General features: G+C 33.9%; 2 protein-coding genes across 4 annotated transcripts in view; one reads left to right on the top strand and one right to left on the bottom strand.

The window, feature by feature from the left end:
• The window catches only part of Flo2 (flotillin-2), a 483,891-nt gene that overhangs the window by 10,811 nt on the left and 451,212 nt on the right, over positions 1 to 21,868 (top strand). The gene's annotated exons all lie outside the window — the stretch shown is intronic.
• LOC117221858 (uncharacterized) overlaps positions 1 to 21,868 on the bottom strand; it is a 50,999-nt gene that overhangs the window by 2,500 nt on the left and 26,631 nt on the right. The window contains exons 3-5 of the mRNA XM_033473141.2: positions 20,224 to 21,489; positions 6,265 to 6,510; positions 880 to 1,420 (exon numbers count right to left, since the gene is read on the bottom strand). Coding sequence (XP_033329032.2) covers positions 880 to 1,420; positions 6,265 to 6,510; positions 20,224 to 21,489 — 2,053 coding nt within the window. The remainder of the gene's footprint in view (positions 1 to 879; positions 1,421 to 6,264; positions 6,511 to 20,223; positions 21,490 to 21,868) is intronic.

Raw genomic sequence — 21,868 nt, forward strand, 5'->3', positions numbered from 1 at the left:
GTTACCGATTGTAACTATACTCTCCATAACTATCCTCTTTCCAAATTGTCCATTTTTGTTTCCAAGCTAAAGTCAGTTGGGGAGAATTTATCGTATTAAATTAATGTATTAATTTTACTGCAATAAAATTATGACCTTTTATGACCATTTAGCGATAGGTACCGTTTGCAGCAAATACATAACTAGCACCTTTTAATAATTGTTTGAGAACTTACGTTAAACTAACGGGGTATTTAAATGACTTTATACTATTAAAATAATATCAAACGTTGTATTCAAATTTTGTTGTTTATAATTCCTAAAATAAACATCAGTGACGGTATTTCGGACAACCTCAGTAATTGGGACCCTCACCCTATGTGCAGGTCAATATCGATTTCTTTGAAAAGTCTAAAAAGAATGACCATGAATAAAGCTTTTTTCTTGCATCGTATTCGTTTCTTAATACTGGCCAAATTCCATATAAAACATTTTTTGTAACTTCACGATTTGTGGTTCTTGAAACCAAAAAAATTAATATTTCCCAAGATATTTTATACACAATTTCCTATGTCGAATCCTCACGACGCAACGACGCTGTTTTACTTATCGTCAATAATACTTCCCGCTAAAAAAGTGAAATATTTCATAAAATATTAATTTTTGTTTGTACTGTACATTAATAGCATATATAGTTCTAATTAAACGAAAATTGCAACGTGCAATTGCACTGATGCACTTGTGAATAAGATCGTACCATAGGATAATAAAGCTTGTTAAATAGTGTAATATTGACCTGAACAACTTTTTTCCAAATTCAGCTGGAACAGAGCCACAGCTCTGTCCGGTTACTCGACTCGCCATGCGGAGACCATTATGTCTGAAAGTGAACGGACTAACCTGGCACGTTGAATTTCTCGCTCTTTATGTAATAAGGCAGGATTTCGTTGTAAGACCAGCCCTCGTTACCCAGTGCGGCCCAGATATCATAATCGAGCCTGTTCCCCCTCGTATGGATCATGTAATTGAGCGTGCTGGTGCCACCTAGAACTTTGCCCCGCGGCCAAGAGCACTGATGGTTGATCATCCCCAGACAGGCGTTCTTCTGCGGCTCCACGTTATAGCCCCAGTTGTAGTTCGACTGTTGAAAGTACGAGACGAGGATCGGGATCTGGTGAAGCAGCGTCTCTGTACCCCCCGCCTCCAGGAGCAGCACGTTCCATTTCTTGTTCTCCGAGAGACGATTGGCAAGAACAGAGCCAGCGGAACCGGCGCCTACTATGATGAAGTCGTATAACTTGTTGTTAGGATCGGCTCTGTTCAAGGCCTCTGCCGGCGGCCCGAAGCTCTTCAGCGTTTCTAGCAGCGTTTGGGATTCCGTGGGCGTGGCGAGGAACGACGCCAGAAGTAGCACACTGTACACTAGATGTGCCATATTTCTCTGGAATAATGAGTTTTTAGAGTAATTTTATCGTGGCAATCAGCTATGAATTTGTATCTTAAATAATGGTTATTCGATGTCGTTCAGTGTTCAAGAGACCTAACGTCAACAAGTACCGTAATTTCTCCCGGAAATGTTCGGAGACCGGAATTGAAACCGGCAGATCTGAGAATACTAAGTTGCGATTCTTCGAATCGGTAAAACAAGGCAACGACCAGCATGCCGATGTGTATTAATATGAATATGTACATACATACATAATAATACTACAGGGTGTCCCAAAAATGTCTCGCAATCCGAAAGTGGCGGATTCCTCAGGTCATTCGAAGCAATTTCCTTCCTTTACAAAAATTTTCTCCGAGGCACCGTTAACGAGTTATTAACGAAAAACAGTGACCAATGAGAGGCGAGCTCAGTTGGCGCGAGGCGACCGAGCCAATGAGCGAAACTGGGCTTCGTGCGCTGGTTGGCTGGGCCGCCTCGCGTCAGCCGTATTCGATTCTTATTGGTCACTGTTTTTCGTTAATAATTCGTTAACGGTGCCTCGGAGAAAATTTTTGTAAAGGAAGAAGCTGCTTCGAATGATCTTTGGAACCCGCCATTTCCGGATTGCGAGACATTTTTGGGACACTCTGTAGAATAAAAACGACGACTTAATTTTTGTATTTGAAATTTTTTGCCAGATTCGAAAGCAATTTGGAGTTCACATGGCATGGTTCGAAGACAATTCGGAGGCCACATGGCACGATTCGTAAGCTCCGCGGTTTTTCTTATCTGACTCACACCTAAACGGACCATTTCGTGTCGTCTTCCGGGAATTCGCGTCGCGTGCCGCATTACACGTTTACATCGCACACCCTTAGTATCAACATAGCAACAAATTACTATATATAATTATATATGTATAGGCGTAGGACTATCACAGGGAAATTCACAGCAACCCGAAATTTGGCATTTCCGGGAGAAAGTACTTTATTCTGTCCTCCTTAATTTCAAATTGTCCTAATTAACATTTCTCATCTCCTAAAGAAATGAAGTTTTAATTTAATAAAAACACATTTTTATATAAATAAGTGAAAACAAATTAAATTACATTTGGTGCTCTATGGAGAATATACAGAGTGTCCAAAAGTTGCTCAAAATCGGGGAATGAGAGGTCCCGTAGTCATTTGAAGTAACTTTTTCCTTAGCGCAAATATAATTCGCGGCTTTATTTACGAGTTATTAACGAAAAACACTAACCAATGAGAGGCGAGATCAGTTGGCGCGAGGCGGCCTGGCCAATGAGCGGAACTCAGCTTCGTCCGGTGCTTGACTCAGTCGCCTTGCACTAGCTAACTCTGCATTGGCCTACTTAAATTACATTCAATTACATAAATTAAGGTATGGAAATTAAATTACATACATTAAAGTATGGAAATTAAATTACATACATTAAAGTATGGAAATTGAATTATATGATATAAGTATATTATTCAACTGTGGACTAAAGGCTAACGATTAACCTTAGTCGAAAGCTGATTACATTTGCAATTATTTCTAAATGCTTAAAATCCACAGTCGATTTGTGAACGATAAATGCATCAAAATCTCCACATACTATTCTGATTTTTAAACTAATTTATAAACTATTTTTGAAATTTTTATGTTCGGAAATAAAATAAGAACGAATATGCATAATTGATTGTTCTCTGCTTGCAACCAAAGAAACAATTGGATTATGTAACAATACTAATTAGAACTGCTACTAAAAGGTGCTAAACAAATTACTACTTTCTGCTTTCCACTGACTGGAGTAACTTTGTCAATTTTCATTAATATTCATTAGTGGCATACGCAAACATTTCAAGCACAAGACAACGTCTATATCAATAAAATATAATGGCATCTTTATTTTGTTAAACAAGATTTATTTCTACCACGAGGAATTTCTTCATTAAATTAATTATCAGTAAACGTGTAATAGCCTTTCTAAACTCAAAAATTAATAATCGAGAATTTTTTAAATAAGTTGTTCAACAATTGTAACAATTCCATTAGCAAACAAAACTCTATTTATCATTTAAAAGAAAATTAATGAGCTTTCCTTAAATATTGCATAGAAAATCTATGAATTTGATGCTGACAGCTGAATTAGTAAATATAAAATCTGCAATGCGCATTAAGATCCCCACCCTACGATTCATTTACAAAATACATACAAGCGTAAGTCGTTTAATTGTTTCATCTTAATATTTCTTGTAAACTACGTTATGTTTAAAAAAATATTTCAAACAAAACTTGTTTGGTATACAGAGGAGCATACATGGTAATAATTAATTTTTTGCCATTGTCCTTTATCAATATATGAGGTCACCTTGAGTTTTTAACCATAATGTGCAACATTTAATCATGCCATTGTATACAACAATAAAAAAATGATTATGAAATATTATATATTTTATATAATTATATGAAATATATTATATAATATTATAATATATTCTATAATGAATATTATAGTAAATTATTATGTGATATTATACATTATATAATATATAATATATTTATATAATTACATAAAATATATAATCTATTATAATCATAACCTTACATTTCATACAAATACATACATCAAACTGCGACATAATATAGTATCTGAATTTAAAATAGAAAATAGGCGAATCGTTTCAAAATTATGGCCGCACATTCGAAGAATTTATAACTTTCTTGTAACAATATTTCTCGTTAAATGTTGCTAGAGTATTCATTGCATTAATTGGAATGTTACAACTATGGACGAGTGTTCTCGAAATAAATGCTAGTAGCTACTGACAATGCAATGCTAATAATGAAATGCTTGTGTTATGCGTTAGGGTACGTTTATGTCGAAGCTACGGTAAACAATGAAAGCGATAATGAGAGAGAGAAGCGCATAAATACATCCTATTGTTTTATAATGAGAGCATTTACGTTGGAACAGCGGGCTGAGAAACACGTACTTACATAGTTTTCGACGTACCATATTACTGAACTCGAAGATAACAATCGTGTTTGTAAAACCTTTCAACGTGACAAATGACAAGTTAAGTTTCGTGTTTACTGTCAATTTCTTTTACTAACCCTTTGCACTCGAATGACTACTACAAGGCGCCATTAAAAAAAAAATTGTTATATCACGTTTCAAAAAATCATTTTAATACTATCATAAATTTATTTATATTTTTTAAAAAAACTGTTGAAAGTATAATTGCTGCACCAGTCACAAAATTCAATTTCGTATTTGTAAAATGCACTTGTTTATACAAAATGGAAATGCTACAGGTCAGGGAAAACTATTCTGGATTTCGAGTTAAAATGGCTCGAGTTAAAATTACTATATTGTATATGTAACGTTCTGCATATTCTCATTTTCACTTGTTTTTTTTACAAAAATTAGAATGAACGAAAAATTTCCTTCGTGGACTATAAAAGCTTACTCGTTGCAGAAATAAAATAAAATTGCTATTAGACCTTTTTATCAATCATCGGAAGGTGGATCATTTTCACAGCTATGCAATTAACGATGTGCATGATTCTCAGCTTTATTCATCTATTTTTCCAAACATATTTTTGACAATACTTGATGTAGTTGTTCCTACTCTAACAGCCACTTATTTAATTGAATTGTCAAAAATTGACTAATTTTTAAAATTTGTATTATAAGCTCAGATAAGAAGTGAAAAGACGAGTTTTTCTACGTTTTTTCTATTTCAAGTAATAGCAAAATTTAACAAACAAAAGTATTTTAGTCATTGTACAGTAAACTAACTAATCCCTCTGACATTCACAAAAATATTCAAGTCATTTAGAGCAGTTTGAAAAAGCTATACCGTTTTAAAAGCTGCGTGGACACTTTTGCTTCTCGCTTTATCTATTATTATCAATGAAAAAACATAACGTACAAATGTCACAATATTTGTGACGAAAAGGATTTTTGTTCGTCAATTTGGCAAACGTGAATTTCGCGAGCTGGAGAAGACATGTCGCTTCTGTTTTTGTCGATAAAATACCTAGAAATAGCAGAAAGCTGTAACCTAAACTTCGGAAAAATTTTAAATGGATGATGATGCTGATACGTTTATTTTAAGTGCAAGATTCTTTACACTGCCATTGCAAGCTAGCGAGAACTTGAACAATGTGCGACGGTAAAGGACAGAACGAAAACACTAAATGAACAGTCTGCCCGGTGCGTCGTCTCGTTCTTTGTGAAACATGCGAAGACGTGTAACATTGAGCAAATATGTTTCTCCTTATTTTCAGTCAAATATTTAACCCTATGCAGTCGAAGCCATTTTAACTCGAAATCCAGAATAGTTTTCCCTGACCTGTAGCATTTCCATTTTGTATAAACAAGTGCATTTTACAAATACGAAATTGAATTTTGTGACTGGTGCAGCAATTATACTTTCAACAGTTTTTTTAAAAAATATAAATAAATTTATGATAGTATTAAAATGATTTTTTGAAACGTGATATAACAATTTTTTTTTTAATGGCGCCTTGTAGTAGTCATTCGAGTGCAAAGGGTTAATAAAAGAAATTGTTTGCCTCTTATTACATTGACTTTTTAACGACAGCGTCAACGTGACACACGGAGGGCAACATTAACTTGAAAAAGACGAGGGCGGGAAGAAAATTAAACGACTAACGTAGCTATTAACGCAATTCCGTTCCGATAGAAGCTCTTACTACCACAGTTCCACCATAAACGTACCCTCATGACGTTCGCCGCAGCTTCACCATAAACGTAACTTGAGAGCCATATTCCTATACGTTCCGGTCGATTTCGCAATGGGTGATTATTGTGATCGAATTGTTGTTACCATTATCCTGAGCACGGTTATCGAGATATAATGACTTCCGTCGCTGTGAAGAGGCTCGCTCGGTGATGTTACGGGGCCACCGAAACTGCTTCTGGAGACCCAGTGTCCACTTTCCACTTCGAGATCCACCAGAGAAATGCGCTTTCTCGTCGTCGCGTTCACGTAATACTTACCTGGGGACTTGAGTAATGCCGACTCGGACTCCGCGCGATCCCTTCTCGCGTTCCATGTAACCCCGGCGTGCATCTGTTTTATCTCACGCACGTTTCACTTTTATGCCCCGCGCATTGTACGCGCTAGCTCCCTTGCAAGCCTACTCGGTACACCAGCTGACAGAAGTTTTAGGATTTTTGGAATGCGCGCGTGAAATTGGCCGAATGCGAGCGATTTCGAACGTTCTAAAGTTGCGATGGAGAGACAGGGAACAATTAGCGGGTCGACTGCCACAGTCGTGTGCTGTGAAGCATAACTATAGCAACACCGATTATAGTAACATTTTTCAGAATTTTGAACTTTAAAAGAATATGTAAATGATTTCAATAACATCTTGAATAGAACGTTTCTTTTTCTTTCTTTTTATGGGAATGTTATCGTAACTTATTTAAATAGAATTTTACTGTATATGGTATGGGCAAGACCGTCGAAGGTCAACTGCAAGATATTTGACGATATAAATATTCTAATAAAATTAAAATATTTTGCTTGTTCATCTAAAAAATATATTAACATGGAACTATGCCGCCATTTTTTATAAACGTTTCATCTAAATTGCAATGTCTTTGTTGTCTCTCTAAATCTCCAATAATTCTGACGATAAAATGTAATATAAATGTGTGATATGTTGGGTTGTTCTTATCTCTATGCCTGGGCCTATTTTGACACAGAATTGGTTTTTAATCATCCTGACAATTTCGGCCCGACTATTTGTTGTCACTTTTGTAAACGTTTCATCTAAATTATAATGTGTTATATAAATAACAATAATTGCCAGAATATTTGAAATAATTCGCAAGCAATATATAATATAATTCGCATAAGCAAATGAACGTAAACGTTGCAGAATGTGGAATGCAGTTCGAACATTTAATTTAATTACATACACATTTCTAATATGAGTGTTCTCAATTTAGATTTATATAAATTTTTCTTTTGTTTTACGTGTTAGAAGGTCGAAATTGTATAAATGAACATTTGTTATGTTTACGTTCATTTGTTTATGTTTACATGCGTGGCCTCGGTGTTACGTATCACCAAATTATTTATATTGTCGACCCATGGAAATTTTTTCTCCAATGTCATCTGAAAGTCATTATGTAGCAGGTCGTTGAATTCGTCTCGATGATGTTTGTATCGAAAATCAATTTGTTTTTAAATTTAAACAATTGCAGTTTTTTTGTCGGTTAAATACTAATTAACTTTGATAGAAAACATTTTTTTGTCAGACCATCGGAAGGGACTGAAAAGTCGTGAAAAATTTGTGACTCCCCCTGTATATTATATAATTTTATATTGTAGATTAGAATTAATCAAGATTAATATTATTATTAATATAATTTAGTATATATGATTAATATAATTTAGTATCGTACATCATACGATATTCAGTTTCATCAAACTGTAGATTTTTAGTGTAGTTTTTGTGTGTACTTGTATTTAGACCAATTCGAAACTGTAAAAATATTTAAACAATTTAGGAAGACTATTGTATTACTGTCATTAAGATTGATTAAGAAAAGAAGCAAATGGTGACAATTTTATAGAAACAAATAGACAATTTTTACTTGTCATAAAAATCCGCTGTCTAGTTACAAGACAGTATCAAATACAATATCGACTACATTATTGCTAATCTGATTCTAATTGTTCATTCTCAATAATTATAATTATATCGAATAACACTGTTCAATATTAAAATTTATAATTCGGTATAGTTTCCTCTTTTTTGTATGCTAGACCCAAATCTGTAAATACTGTTCTATTCTCATATTTAGATTATAACCGCAGAAATAACCGTACCTTACATGTCTTTAACTATTGTTTAGACATGTTTCGCTGCTTTTAATAGAACATTAAACAAAATTGACAGAATTTTGCTTTAACTGTTGTGTAAACTGTTGTGCTGTAAACTGTAACTGTTTACGAGTAACTGATACTATTGAAGCAGAAAACATCATTAATGATAATAATTTCAAGGATTTTCTATGACTAAAGAATTCGTAAGCTAAATTCTATATATTTTGTTTCATGTATTGTGCATTATACAGTGGCCAGACATCAATTTCTAAGGGTGCATTCTATTGTCTTAATATAATACTTATGGACATCACTGTACCTGCACGATCTGTTCGAGCACGGCGAATAAATGTGCCATTATTTTTACTAAAGAGCTGTCTTGTTCTTCGTGCATCTTGACAACTGTGTTGTGCAGGCAGCAAGGCAAAGCGGTTCAATGATCTCTGCGTTCTAGAGTAGAACCTCGATTATCCAAATGCAATTTTATTCAGATCATGATCACGTGTTTACATGTCTAGCATGCACGGTATTGTAAATATTAAATGCATAAACAAATTTACATTCCGTTCATTGTATCTGAAATTGTGAATTGTGATACATTCTTGCAATAATTATAATGTTACAATTAATTAATTTTGAAATACAGAAAGGAAATGTCTAAACCAGAAGCACTGCAAACAAACTTTCCAGTTGTTTGTGGCATCTGAAATTGCAAACAAGCAATTTCTGTATTTAAGCAACAAAAAATTAATAGAAATTGTGTTTGCCACCTAAAATTGCAAACAAGTAATTTACTTATATAATCGGCAAAAAAATAATATAGATTTTCCTTATTAAGGAAAATTTTTATAAATATTTTAAGAAATTCTTGCTAAAATAAAGATATTAGTAATAACAATATCCTTCTTAAATATAAAACAATCTTTGACAAATTAAACCGTGACTGAACCAAAAACTATTGTACAGTTATTAATCTTTTGCTATACAGTTTCCTTTACAGGTATAGTGATTAGAACTTATCATACTTTTGCCATTCATAATTTCCTAGAAGAAAAATGAATTTTGGTAGCTACATATCGATGACAGAATTTTAAATTCTAATAAATTTAAAACTTTATTTTATTAGTCAGCGTATTTTATTTAATAACTACATTGTGGATTTTACAACTGTATAGCCATTGATTTTGTTCTGTAATTATTTCAATGAGTTAAAAATAACGTAATGGCATTTTTAAATTCTTCGAATGTATTCACGGTTTTGTATTTTATTCTCTCGAGAGTCTTCGTCGCGAATCAGTTCTAATATTGTAGGGAAGGATTATTACTGTTAAAAAAATGAAAATATAATTACATAGAGATAGATCTATCAGATTTAATAGGAATAAATTACAAACTCATTCGGATCTCAGACTTTTTCCGGCTCTAATGCTTTATTCGTATTCTGGGAGTATTATTTTGGAAAAGTTGAAAGGTGATGACTGGGCTTTCCTCGTTCAACAATCCTTGATCCACTTGATACTGGATCTTTGTTACTATTTCCATCGCATATATCAAGTCGTCAAGGATGAAATTTGTAGAATAGAAGGTAAAGTTGGTTGATAACTTACAAATATAAGGAATTATTTTATTCATCAAAGTATGCACCCATATTGCCAGTTGTTCAGGCCAGTGGTATAAAATCCTGGCGGACGGGAGTCAATCAATTCCTGGATGGTCAATTTTACAGCATTGTCGGAATGAAATTGTTCTCCTATTAAAAAGTTGTCCAATTTGCGGACGAAGTGATAGTCAATGGGGGCTAGGTCTGGTGAGTATGGAGGATGATGAAGTTCCAACTCCAATTCCTGTAGCTTTGCCACAGTCATTCGTGCAATCTAGGCTGTTCGTTGACCAATCAATTTATGTTGACCAATCTAGGCTGTTTTTCTTTAAGTTTTTGCATCATTTTGTCCAGTTGGTTGCAGTTTATTTCTGCTACGATCGATGATCCAGTTTCGCACCTGTGCTAGACAGCTGTGATAACCTTTGATTCTGGACGACCGCGTGGCTCATTTGTGAGGTCAAAGTTACCTGTACGAAACTTGGCGAGCCAATTTGATACTGTCTGCTGCGTGGTAACATTAGAGCCAAATATAATATTAATATTTCGCGCGGTCTGCGATGCCGTTCCAACTCATACTACACAATATGTAGTGCGAATTTCCGACCGTTCCATTGTCAACGAAATTAATTTTTAAAGAAGTTTTCAATATTTTTTAGAGCTTACAATGATTTCTTTAAACAGACGAGATGTGCAACTTTCCAGCAAAAAAGAAGAGAACGATAAAATATTAAGACAATGTCAAATAATAAGCTGTTAAAGTTGACAACATTATTAACTATAAATTTCATCCTTGCCAACCTAATACCTGACTTGAATATTTTTTTCAATATTTTCGTGTAAAATTCTGCTTATGCAACTGACAGTTACATTTCTTATTGAACACCTGCTCCGTTATTCCACTTTTATTATATAAGAATTGAAAGCATCGTAAATATAGTTCGAAAAGATTGGAAGCTGGAATTTATAAATTGTAAATCACACGATTTTTATACGAAATAAAAATTATAAATTCCGCTAGATAAAATGTAAATTTTTAATTCCGTTACATAAACTGTAAATTATAAAATAAACTGCGTAAACTGTGAATTATAAATTAAACTATGTAAAATGTAAGTTGTAAATTGAATTGTATTCCTCATTTGAGGAATGAAATGAGTAAATTCGAAAGTATGAAAAGATTCTGACATCAGCTAGAATCGTAATTACATAGCATCGATTTTTATCGTAATTACGTAACTCCGATTAAATTTTAGTAGATATAAATTACAAGTCGAGTTTCACTGAACACGATTAATAGATTATATTATACGAAATATGAATTTAAAATATAGATACAATTAAGAAATATTGAAAAATTTGAAATGTAATAATAATTGCTACTATTTACGGTCTCTTATGTTACACTTATCTTCTAACAACATGCACTTATTTATGTCACAAAATTTGAATTGTGTGTGAGAGAGAGAGAGAGAGAGAGAGAGAGAGAGAGAGAGAGAGAGAGAGTTATATAGATATGAAATGATAAATATAATTCACAAGATTATAGAAGAAACCAGAAAATCAAATACTCTTATTATTATATTAATTACGATTTCTTATTTCGATCTTATTACTGCTACCCTCCCAAATGAATAAACTAATTATAATTTCCAAGTATTTAAAAAAAAAAAAATTAAAACTAAAACAATACTAAACCAAGAAATTAACGAATCACTAAATGATAAGCTGAAACTCGTCGATCTGTGGACTTGCATTAATTTATGTTAAAAATTCTTACAACGTTCTCCCGTGCTCATTTTAAAAAGATAATGTTTCTACTTTCACAACTTACGCGTTTCAACTTACACTTAAAAATTCTATCTTTCTATAAAATGAAATAAAAAACTGAAGTTGTTTTCGTCATCTTTTAAAATTTGTTTAATTCCAATAATTTTACAAAGTTTAACGCTATTTTACCGATTTTATTGTATACTTATTCTATATCTATTGTCATCAAATTTATTTTATAAATTGAAGGAAAAATTGATTGAACTTAAAAAATAATTTTTAATGAAAATTTCAAAAGTGGTCTTTCATCTTTTTTGGTAAAAACGACGCTGAATTAAAATTTGTAAACTGAATTTGTAAACTAATCGTATGTGTGTATACTCCTTTTTTTCTGAAAGATTATTTAGTCATGTATTAAAAACAAGTTAATTGTACAAATGAACTATGGAAAAACATTTTATATTCCATCCATCGTTTCTATTCAAATCGATTATTTATTCTTATTCGAACAAATCCAATTGAATAAAAATTTATCGACGTAAGAATTTATTCGAATCAGATTTTATTCATCTAAATTGTTATCTAAATCAATTTTTATTCAATTGCACATTTATTCAAGTGAGAATTTATTCGTATAAGAATTGATTTATTATTCGACTAAGAAATAACTTCTTGTTCCAATGTATTCTAATTCGAATAAAATCTGATCTGGAAAAATTCTCATTCGCATAAATTGTCATCGAGATAATATTTTATTCAATCGAAAATGTATTCAATAGTACTGAATAAAATTGTATTCAGCATGCAAATAAAATTTTACCCAAATCTGACGCGTATATACTTTTTAAGTCCAAATTTAAAAATTCAACAATGTGAAAGTTGAATGTTTACTTCTCAAAATGATCTCAGGACATTGTACTATTTTTTACACATAATTATCGGAGATAGAGATGGGTTCGAATAAATTCCAAGATACGATCGAAGATGGAATAATTCGATAATTCCGTGGTGTAGCATCGGCTACAGTTTACAAAATACTTTAACGAGCAATTTACGAGCAATACTTTGCCTCGGCCGTACCGGCGATTGATCGTCGAATCGATCACCCATACGAACAGTTGTCGACGCCCGCGTTACGCAACTGGTTTCGAAATCGTTAGCAATTCAAATTCGAAAGTGAAATCACGTATAGGAAAGAAATTCTCTCCGACTGGAATTGAAATTCTATTGGAATAATGAATTAGTGCCGGGAAAGTAGTAGATGTATACTTGCGCGCCGCAAATTATCGTCGGTGTTCCAACGTTGTTTAGTGTGTGGAATGCTTTAATTACAGCCGGAAAAAGGAAGGAACGTGCTCTCGCGAATGTGTTCACAATGGGAAAAACAAATGAGATTGTTTGCAGGAAATGTTAAAAACACACTGCACTTCGGCTACCGGAAATTTATTAACAGGCTATTGAATGATCGCGCTACGTCCAAAAGGATAATCCAGCAAGAGTTTCTTTATTTTCTAGGCGAAACGATATCCTGATACATAAATTATTTATTACTTATTTACTTATTTCGTTATTTATTTACTTATTAATTTCCATATTTATTTCCTTATTTTTAATTTATTTATATCATTATTTACATCTCTTTTTGTCTTTCTTTCTTTCTTTCTTTCTTTACTAATAGTTTATTTTAATGTATTATTCACGAAGTCATGTTCACACTTTACACTGTATTTATTATAAGAATGCAATATTTAATTTGCGCATATTCTTGTAAAGGGGAAACCACAAAATATTAAGCATTAAATATCGTTCGTTGATTTATTGGTATACGTGCTATTATTTTGTTCCACTATATTTCCATAAAAAATTTTTTTCTTTTCAAATAAAATTGTTTGGGAAATTCAATTCAATTTCATTTCAATCTATTTACGTTTACAGCGGCATTTAGCAAATTTGTATAGAAACAAAACCTTGGCTGTAGTGTTAAATAAATAAAAATTACATTAATGTTAAAATGTGTCATCTTTCTGTCCCGGAATGTACTTTTCGCCCAACTCCGCTGGCAGTCGTTAAGAATTGAAATTTAACTAATTAGCGCTGCATACAGTGCATGCAGCGCATACAGACATTATATCCGATTAGAAATTGCACGCTGGTTGCATTTTATTCGCGTTCGCATTGCGAACCGTCGATAGTTTTTGCCAGGACTCGGTCGATACCGCGAATTTTTTCGTATAGATTGATAAGATTGGCTTCGCAAGAAGCGAAGGAAAGCTCTCGTTTCCATGAAACGGAAAATCTCGTTCAGCTCCAGAAGCTGCTGAAAATGTTACGGCAATAATATTTCGAGTTAATAGATCTGAAAATTACTTTCTACCTTTTTAGAACGCTATGAACGGTATTATTTTAAATATGCATCTAATGAACTGGGTAGAAAGTTTAATGGACGGAGCTGATAATGGTTTTACACTTCCATGGTATCCTTTAATTTTGACTAATCCGCTTGTGCGAGATGCTTTATAGTTTATAGGATCTATTTAGACAATTTCATTATATTATACATATGTATACTCGTTCACGAAAATATTCATGAAAGCATTTGATGTAGCGTCCCACATATACCAAGGTATGGGACTTAGAAAATAATTTAACAATATATGAGAGCCGTTTATTTTGAAAGTGGCATAAGTCACTTTTTCAAAAAAATCGAGTTAACGGTAACACTAATTACAATTGAACGGTATCTTTACATTTAAAAAAAATTTGCGATCAATAAGTTGAGAACTATTGAGATTTGTTCCAGAGAAGTTTTGCTAATTAACGGTATAACAAACATGTTTATTTTGAAAGTGGCGTAAGTCGCTGTACTCAGGAAATTAATTGCGGGGCTTAGTGTAAAAGAAATAGAAACGTGCGATAAGTGTGTGTGAAGTATTGTTTTGAATTATTTTCAGTATTTTTAAAAAAGTTGTGATCACACTGGACTTATTTTTATAAGTGCGAAAGAGAGAATAGTGCAGTTTTATAAATTATATTATAGTGATGTGGCGGCTACCTCCAGACCTGCCAGTAGATGGCTATAAAATGTTTTATAAACTAACTTTAGATGAAAAAGATGAATTTCTAACTTTGGATTTGTCACCAAAAAGAGGAAGACCTAGGCGTTATTCACAAATAGAAATGGATCCGTTATACGCTGGATCTCGTCCTGTTTCTTCAGCAAAATACAAAGACATGATGGACTTGCTTAATTATGTACCCCCAATATACCACAGTTATTTAAAAAATTTGAAGCAAAACACGATTTCCGAGGACTTAATCACTCCTATTGATGACGAAAATTAAATTGAACTGATGTATTTTCATATAAATTACTTATACTTATGTTTCAAAATGTACTAATTATTTTTGTATTTTATGAATATTAAAATAAAAAATACTTAAATCAAACCTTTATATTAAATATGTTCATGGTATAAATTATTATTATATATGTAATTTATTCAACAATTTTAGTAAATCACTGTCCTTTCAAAACATCATTTCAGTAAAATACGTCGGACAAAATTAATATATGTCAGTCATTTTTCTAAACTATTTATTTTGAAAGTGGCTTAAGTCACTTTACCATAATGAAAATTGGTGATTTTTTAATGTTTATACGAAATTATTTATACTGAGAAAAATATCAGTATCCTCAGATAACAAATACAAGTAAATCTTCCCGAAAGTTAGCATCCATATTTTTAAACGTGTTAAAACGCAAACCCTTAAATACATCGACTTAAAAACAAAGTGACTTATACCACTTTCAAAATAAACGGCTCATATATAGCGTGTTCGAACTTTAGACAAGTAAGAATTTCCGACACTAACAGAATGTAAACGTACAGTTCCCGACTCAAATGGTTCCGACTCTAAACTAACAATTCCCAGCGCTAAGAGAATGTAAACGAACATCGCTCAGTTAACACGTTCCGTGCCGAGCTTTTTTTACTCGAATCTTCACACTTTGATATTTTACTAAAACTTGATGTATTACGTGCAATTATTAATTCTCGTACACATAACAACGTAACAAAAACTTATCAACGCCCATTCTTGCGGTGGAAATTGATTCTTCGGTTCTAAATTTCTTGTAAACAATTTGTTCAGTTCACTAAGTAAACATGCAAGCGTGTACCATCGATGGTACACGTGGCACGGAACGTGTTAACTGGCAGATAGTGCAGGCGACAAAGCGGACAAAATTTCTGTCACAATTGTCATTGCAAACAATCTAATAAAGTGAATCGCAAAAGAATCCGAGACAAACGAGTCAGTCAAGAAAATCAATAGTAAAATGTTATAAGAAAGGCAAATCGGACAGTGAAATTGTGCAAATTGTAAACAGAAGTAAGTTCATGAATCATGATATTCTGAAGAAATTTAATGCGCGAGGTAACATTGCTAATGAGTTCCGACCAAAAAAGCTGACTGAAAGAAAAGAGAAGACAATTATACGAAAAATCAAACAAGATTCTGTTATTTCTGGATTATGTCGTCGATTATTTAGAAATAATGATCTCGAAACACGTGCACCGAGGAGGAAACCATTGGTAAGAAAAATAAAATGGTAATTATATTTTGTAACAGTTATCGACGAGAAAAGTTGATTTCGGTTGCTTGTAACAATTACGGACGAGAAACATTGATTTTCTATAGATATTGCTCCGGGTGGTAACTATTTTGGTGGCGATAAAATAAATTTTAATAAATAAATTAGTAGATTGTTTTTTATTTACAAAATACTTTTTTAAAATAATGTACATCGGAATGAAAAAAAAACGAAAGGTCTTAATAATTACAATAATGCTGACTTTCGGAATCAATAATCTCGAGTACCAGGGCAGACTTTGCCTTCCAGGAAGTGACTCAAGCACAGCTCGACAAAGGAAGATAATAGATATCGAGTGCGAAAGCGAGATAAATGAAGTTTGCCGAGCATCGACGGTTGACTCGGCATTTAAAAAGTTGCTGCGACAGCCAAAAAATAAACGTGCAATGTTATCAATCATTTTTATCTAATCTTTATCGTTACAGTGGCAATGGATAGCTTAAATTTTTCCAGTCAAGACGAATCAAAACACGCCGTAAATTGGACTACTTTTATATTTCATGTAAATATCAAAATTGAGACGTGAGAATGCTTAAGTTTATAAAACTAGTCAGATTTGCATCTCGTGTTTGGTCTCGTTTCCATCAAAAATGATCATTTATGTGCAATTCAGTATCACTACAGTTTTATGAAAAATTTGCAAATAAATGTAAGAAGTATACATATAAGTATGCAGAGATAAAGTATGCAAGTTTCTGTTCGAGAATATTATAATAAAAGGAAACAACACTAAAAATTGGAGAATTATTAAAACCATGACGTGTAAAGGAAAGCTAATCAACATTTTCGTGTGCGTAGCATCTCAAACAATCACAATAACAAACACAAAATTCCATATAAAAATGATAGCAACCAAATTGCTAGATGCAATGCAACAAGCACAATGTTGCCGACAAAAATGACGCATGCCAAGTTTCAAGTAAAAGAAATTATGGATACAAAGTTGTAAACAAGATGCTACGTATAATGCAGTAAACGAACATTACATATACAATGTTGCAAATGAAAAATTATAAATGCGAAGTTTCGAGTAAAAAATTATGTATACATAATTTCAAACAAAATGCTAGGTACAATGTGAGAAACGAAGATTATAGTTACAATGTTGCAAATAAAAATTTTACATACAATGTTACTATAATTTTTTATTTGCGACATTGTATGTAAAATTTTTATTTGCAACATTGTAACTATAATCTTCGTTTCTCACATTGTACCTAGCATTTTGTTTGAAATTTTTTATTTTTAATATATATACAAAAATGCATTGCAGCTACTTACATATTATTACATCGATAAATAGATAGCTACTTCTAAGTAACAGAACCAGTTGTACTTAACAAAATATTTACTGCCTTCAGACACTGGTTTGCTATAAAAATAACCTTGCGCCTATACATAGCCGTCTTATGACTGACCTGTAGAACCGTTCTCCGGTTACTCTTTCACATTCTACATCGTTCAATCAAGAACGTCGTTGCAAGCAAATTCACTGCGTTTTAATATAACATTAAACACCGTGGTTTCTGGTACTGTTAAATTAAATAATTTATTTAATTGAGGAGGATAGATATTGTGGAATTAATTTTAATTTCTTGTAGAGTTACTCAATTTTGTTTGTGTCGAGTATACTCGTCACGAAAAGGTGCCGATGATGAATATACTCGTCATGGAGAAACTAAACAGATATTTGCTATTTAAAGCACAATTTACGTGAAACATACTCGTAATTTTAGCACGCTTTAGTATAATAATGGATTAAACATTAATAAACGAAGTGCAACTATCAAGGAATATTGAGAAAAAAGATAATAGCACAGTTCGAAAATTAAAGATCAAGATATTAACACGAAGAATATGATTCAGTTCTCTGAAAACGATCGAAATAAATATTTCTTCTTCAAATATTTTATTATTTAGTAAAAAAATATTTTTAATTCCAAATATTGATTATTCGTTTTGTTCTTACGTTAATCAAATTAAAAATTTCGCGAATAATATTACCTCAGACAATAAAAATATAAATTGTTGCAAGGGAGACAACTTGAGAGAACTCGTCATTTTGTTGTAATTTATTTCAATTTTACAACAGATAAAATAAAACACCTCAGCGATTGATTTTATTTTTTTAACAGTACCCGATTCCGCAGTTTGTTTTATACTGGCCTTAAGATTTTGAAGGACATAAATAATTAAAGTAACGCACCTGCGATACGTAGCGTGACAGCAGCGAAAGTAGTAATGGAACGGAAGTTCAGCGTGCAATTTGTTAAGTTCTACAAGGCGTAACTTCACTCGCTGAAGGTAACTCGGTCTCGACACGAACAGGTTCACTGTCATTCTGATGCGATTTTTCCGCCGCTCATTTGAAGGGAAAATGTATTTCCCTTGGATTGGGTAAGCGAATAGCATAGCGTTTGACGTTGGCATGAATTAGGAAAGAGAGAGAGAAGGAAATGAAAGGAAACATTTCGTCCTGGGTCTACCAAAAATAATAGCTTGTATTTTAGCATATTTTTTTTAATAATCTTTCAAAAAGTAAAAACATTTATATTTTTTTTTAAATTACACATTTTATCAAAGTATCAATTCGAGTAGTGCATTTAACGTTTCATAACATAACATTTGCTTGCTATTCCTTATTTAACACTTATCTATCCAGTGTGTCATTTTCCCAGCTTTTTTTATTTTTAATGACCGACTTTGCTAACTTAATTAGTTTTCCAAGATGTTGATTCTTTTGCTTGTTGTTTTTAATCGCTTGTGGAAAGGCAGTGCTTCCTATTCATTTGTTAATTGTATAATTTTTAATTTTTTAAGATAAAACTTACTAACTTAATTATTCACATATTTTGATAACTTGACTATTTAACTGACACTAATTTACAGTAAGGAACAAGTAAAATTGGCAAATGAGGGACAGTTGATAATTAATATGTTACAATATTAAAGTTACAGTTTATGGCACTTAGACAGCACAGTTCACCTGAGATAACACATGTTTTGATCAAATCTACGAGTGATTGTTATTTTAATTGTAAAAGTGTATGATGAAAAGCTGTACACTATTATGTGCAAATTATACAGTATTATGAGCAAGTTACAAAAATAATTCCTTCGTGATCTTAATTTGCGATATAATCATTCCTATTAATAGTTTATTCGCTATATTTTTATTACGAGATTAAATTTATGTTTGGCTACGTCGCAGTTACGAAGCTGCAATTCTACAATATTTAACAGTTTTATAACAAAATTGTCCATCTTAACACACTCTTCTACATAACAATAAAAAAATGTCTACGTACACCTGAATTAATTCAAAATATCTTACGAATACAAAGGTTTTGCATATTTTATCGTCGTTGATCCATTTGTATCTTAAAATTCTGTGCATTGTGTGTAAATGTTTTTTATATATATTTGTTTACTTTAAAATTTACCGTTCACACTGTTGGGAGAGGAATATTCTTATTAACAAAGCTTTTTGTTATATTGCTGGCAATTATTCAATCATTCAATTTAACTTGTTGGTTAACAAGAATGAAAATATCGCAATTTTTCAAAAACTACTTAATTTCAATTAATCCATTCGAGGGTCTAGTAGATCCCTACCACTGACAGAATTTCGTATATTTTAACTAATAAATATTGCATTTTTCATTGGGTCCAGGGTCAATAAATGAAAATTACTATCCACAAAACGTGCAAAACCTTCGCATTTTCGTCTCAAAACTCATTAAAACATTCACAACGAATCATGAATCCTCTACACAGGCATCGACAAGACTGCTTAAAAGCTCAACGACCACCGCTACAAGTGTTCTAAAACCTGGCACGAAAGTCACTACACGCCACAAATTCAACATCGTCTCGATAGCTTACAAGATTCTAAAAGCAGTCGCAGAAACCACCATTTTCATCTCTCGGTTTCATAATTCAACCAATCAGCTTTAACAAGATCAGCACCCTTCTCCCCGATCATGATAACCGGAGCATTAGTATTTCCACTGCTGATAGTGGGCATGATAGACGCATCGATCACTCGGAGCCCTCCGATCCCGTAGACCCTCAACCTAGGGTCTACGACAGCAGTGGGATCAGTGGACGGGCCCATCTTGGTGGTCCCGACCGGATGGTAGATCGTCATAGAAATGTGCCTGATGTGGCAGTCCCAGTAAGCATCGGAGGCAAACTTGAAGTGCTTGCAGCCCGGCAGGTTCACCCGGTGCACCCTGGACCCAAACTGCCTGAACACCTTGGCCTCGCTGACTTTCATAGCTAGCTTAGCACCCTCCACCAAAGTGGCGATGTCTCTGGGGTCGGCGAAGTAGTTAGCGTCGATTAGGGGACTGTGGAAGGGATTGGAGCTCCTCAATCGGACAGTGCCGCGAGATCTCGGTCTCAGCAGCAGTGGCATGATGGTCCAAGCATCCTTATCCGCGATGGGCTTGTAGACAGCGTCATAGACCTCGTCGGTGAGTCCCAGGACTTTTCGAACCTGGACTCCAGCGTCGGAGTTGATAGAGGCCGGCGCCATGTGGAACTGAATGTCAGGGTAGTCCATGGACCTGTTGGCGAACTTGGTGTTGACAAAGGCGTAGCCTTCGACCCCTCCCAGGGTGGTCATGGGCCCTCTTCCATTGGCCACGTAGTGCATAGTGATCGGCGCAGCCTGAAGCCGGTTTTGCACTATGGAGACTGGCTTGTCGACCAAAAAGGTCAGTCCACCCATGCCAACGTGGTCTTGGAGGTTGTCTCCAACTCTGAGATCCTTGATCACAGGAATGCCCATCTGCTGAAGGTGCTCCTGCGGCCCTATGCCGGACAGCATCAGGATCTGGGCGCTGTTTATGGCTCCCGCCGAGAGTATCACCTCTTTCCGTGCTCTGACGATCTGCCTGCGACCGTCCCTGGTGAACTCCACGCCGGTGGCCCGCATAGTGACCGGATCTATCAGGATCCTGGTCACGTGGGCGTTCATAGCCGTGTGGATGTTTCTACGGAGTCTCACAGGACGGAGGAACGCCTTAGCCGTGGAGCATCTGCTACCTCGGCGGATGGTCCCTTGGGCGATCATGAAGCCTGTTTGACGTTCGCCGTTGATGTCCCTATTCTCGTAGCCCATCTCCGCCCCAGCCTGCACAAAGGCGACCACCAGGGGTGTCTTCCATGGGGATTCCTGTACCTGCGAAATTGCCAACGTGGGGAATGTATCTCACTTTTTGTGGAGCTTGTTCTAGATGATTTGATCACAAAGCAACAAAACAACAAAAACACTAATTTGTTTCTTGGTCTACAAATTTATATTTTTGCTAATAAAGGCACGCATATAATTGTTTACAATTTCTGTCCAAATCAATATTTTGTTGAAAATCTTTTCGCCCTTCACTAGCTATTTTAATATAAGTTAACACATTGCGGACGGCTCACGAGATATCTCGTTTTTAGCAAATTGAACGTTGCGGACGGGTCACGAGATATCTCGTTTTTAGCAAATTGAACGTTGCGGACGGGTCACGAGATATCTCGTTTTCATGTTTTTTTTATTTAATCGGCAACTTAAG

Source organism: Megalopta genalis, chromosome 5 (assembly GCF_051020955.1).
Source record: "Megalopta genalis isolate 19385.01 chromosome 5, iyMegGena1_principal, whole genome shotgun sequence".
Lineage (NCBI taxonomy): Eukaryota > Metazoa > Arthropoda > Insecta > Hymenoptera > Halictidae > Megalopta > Megalopta genalis.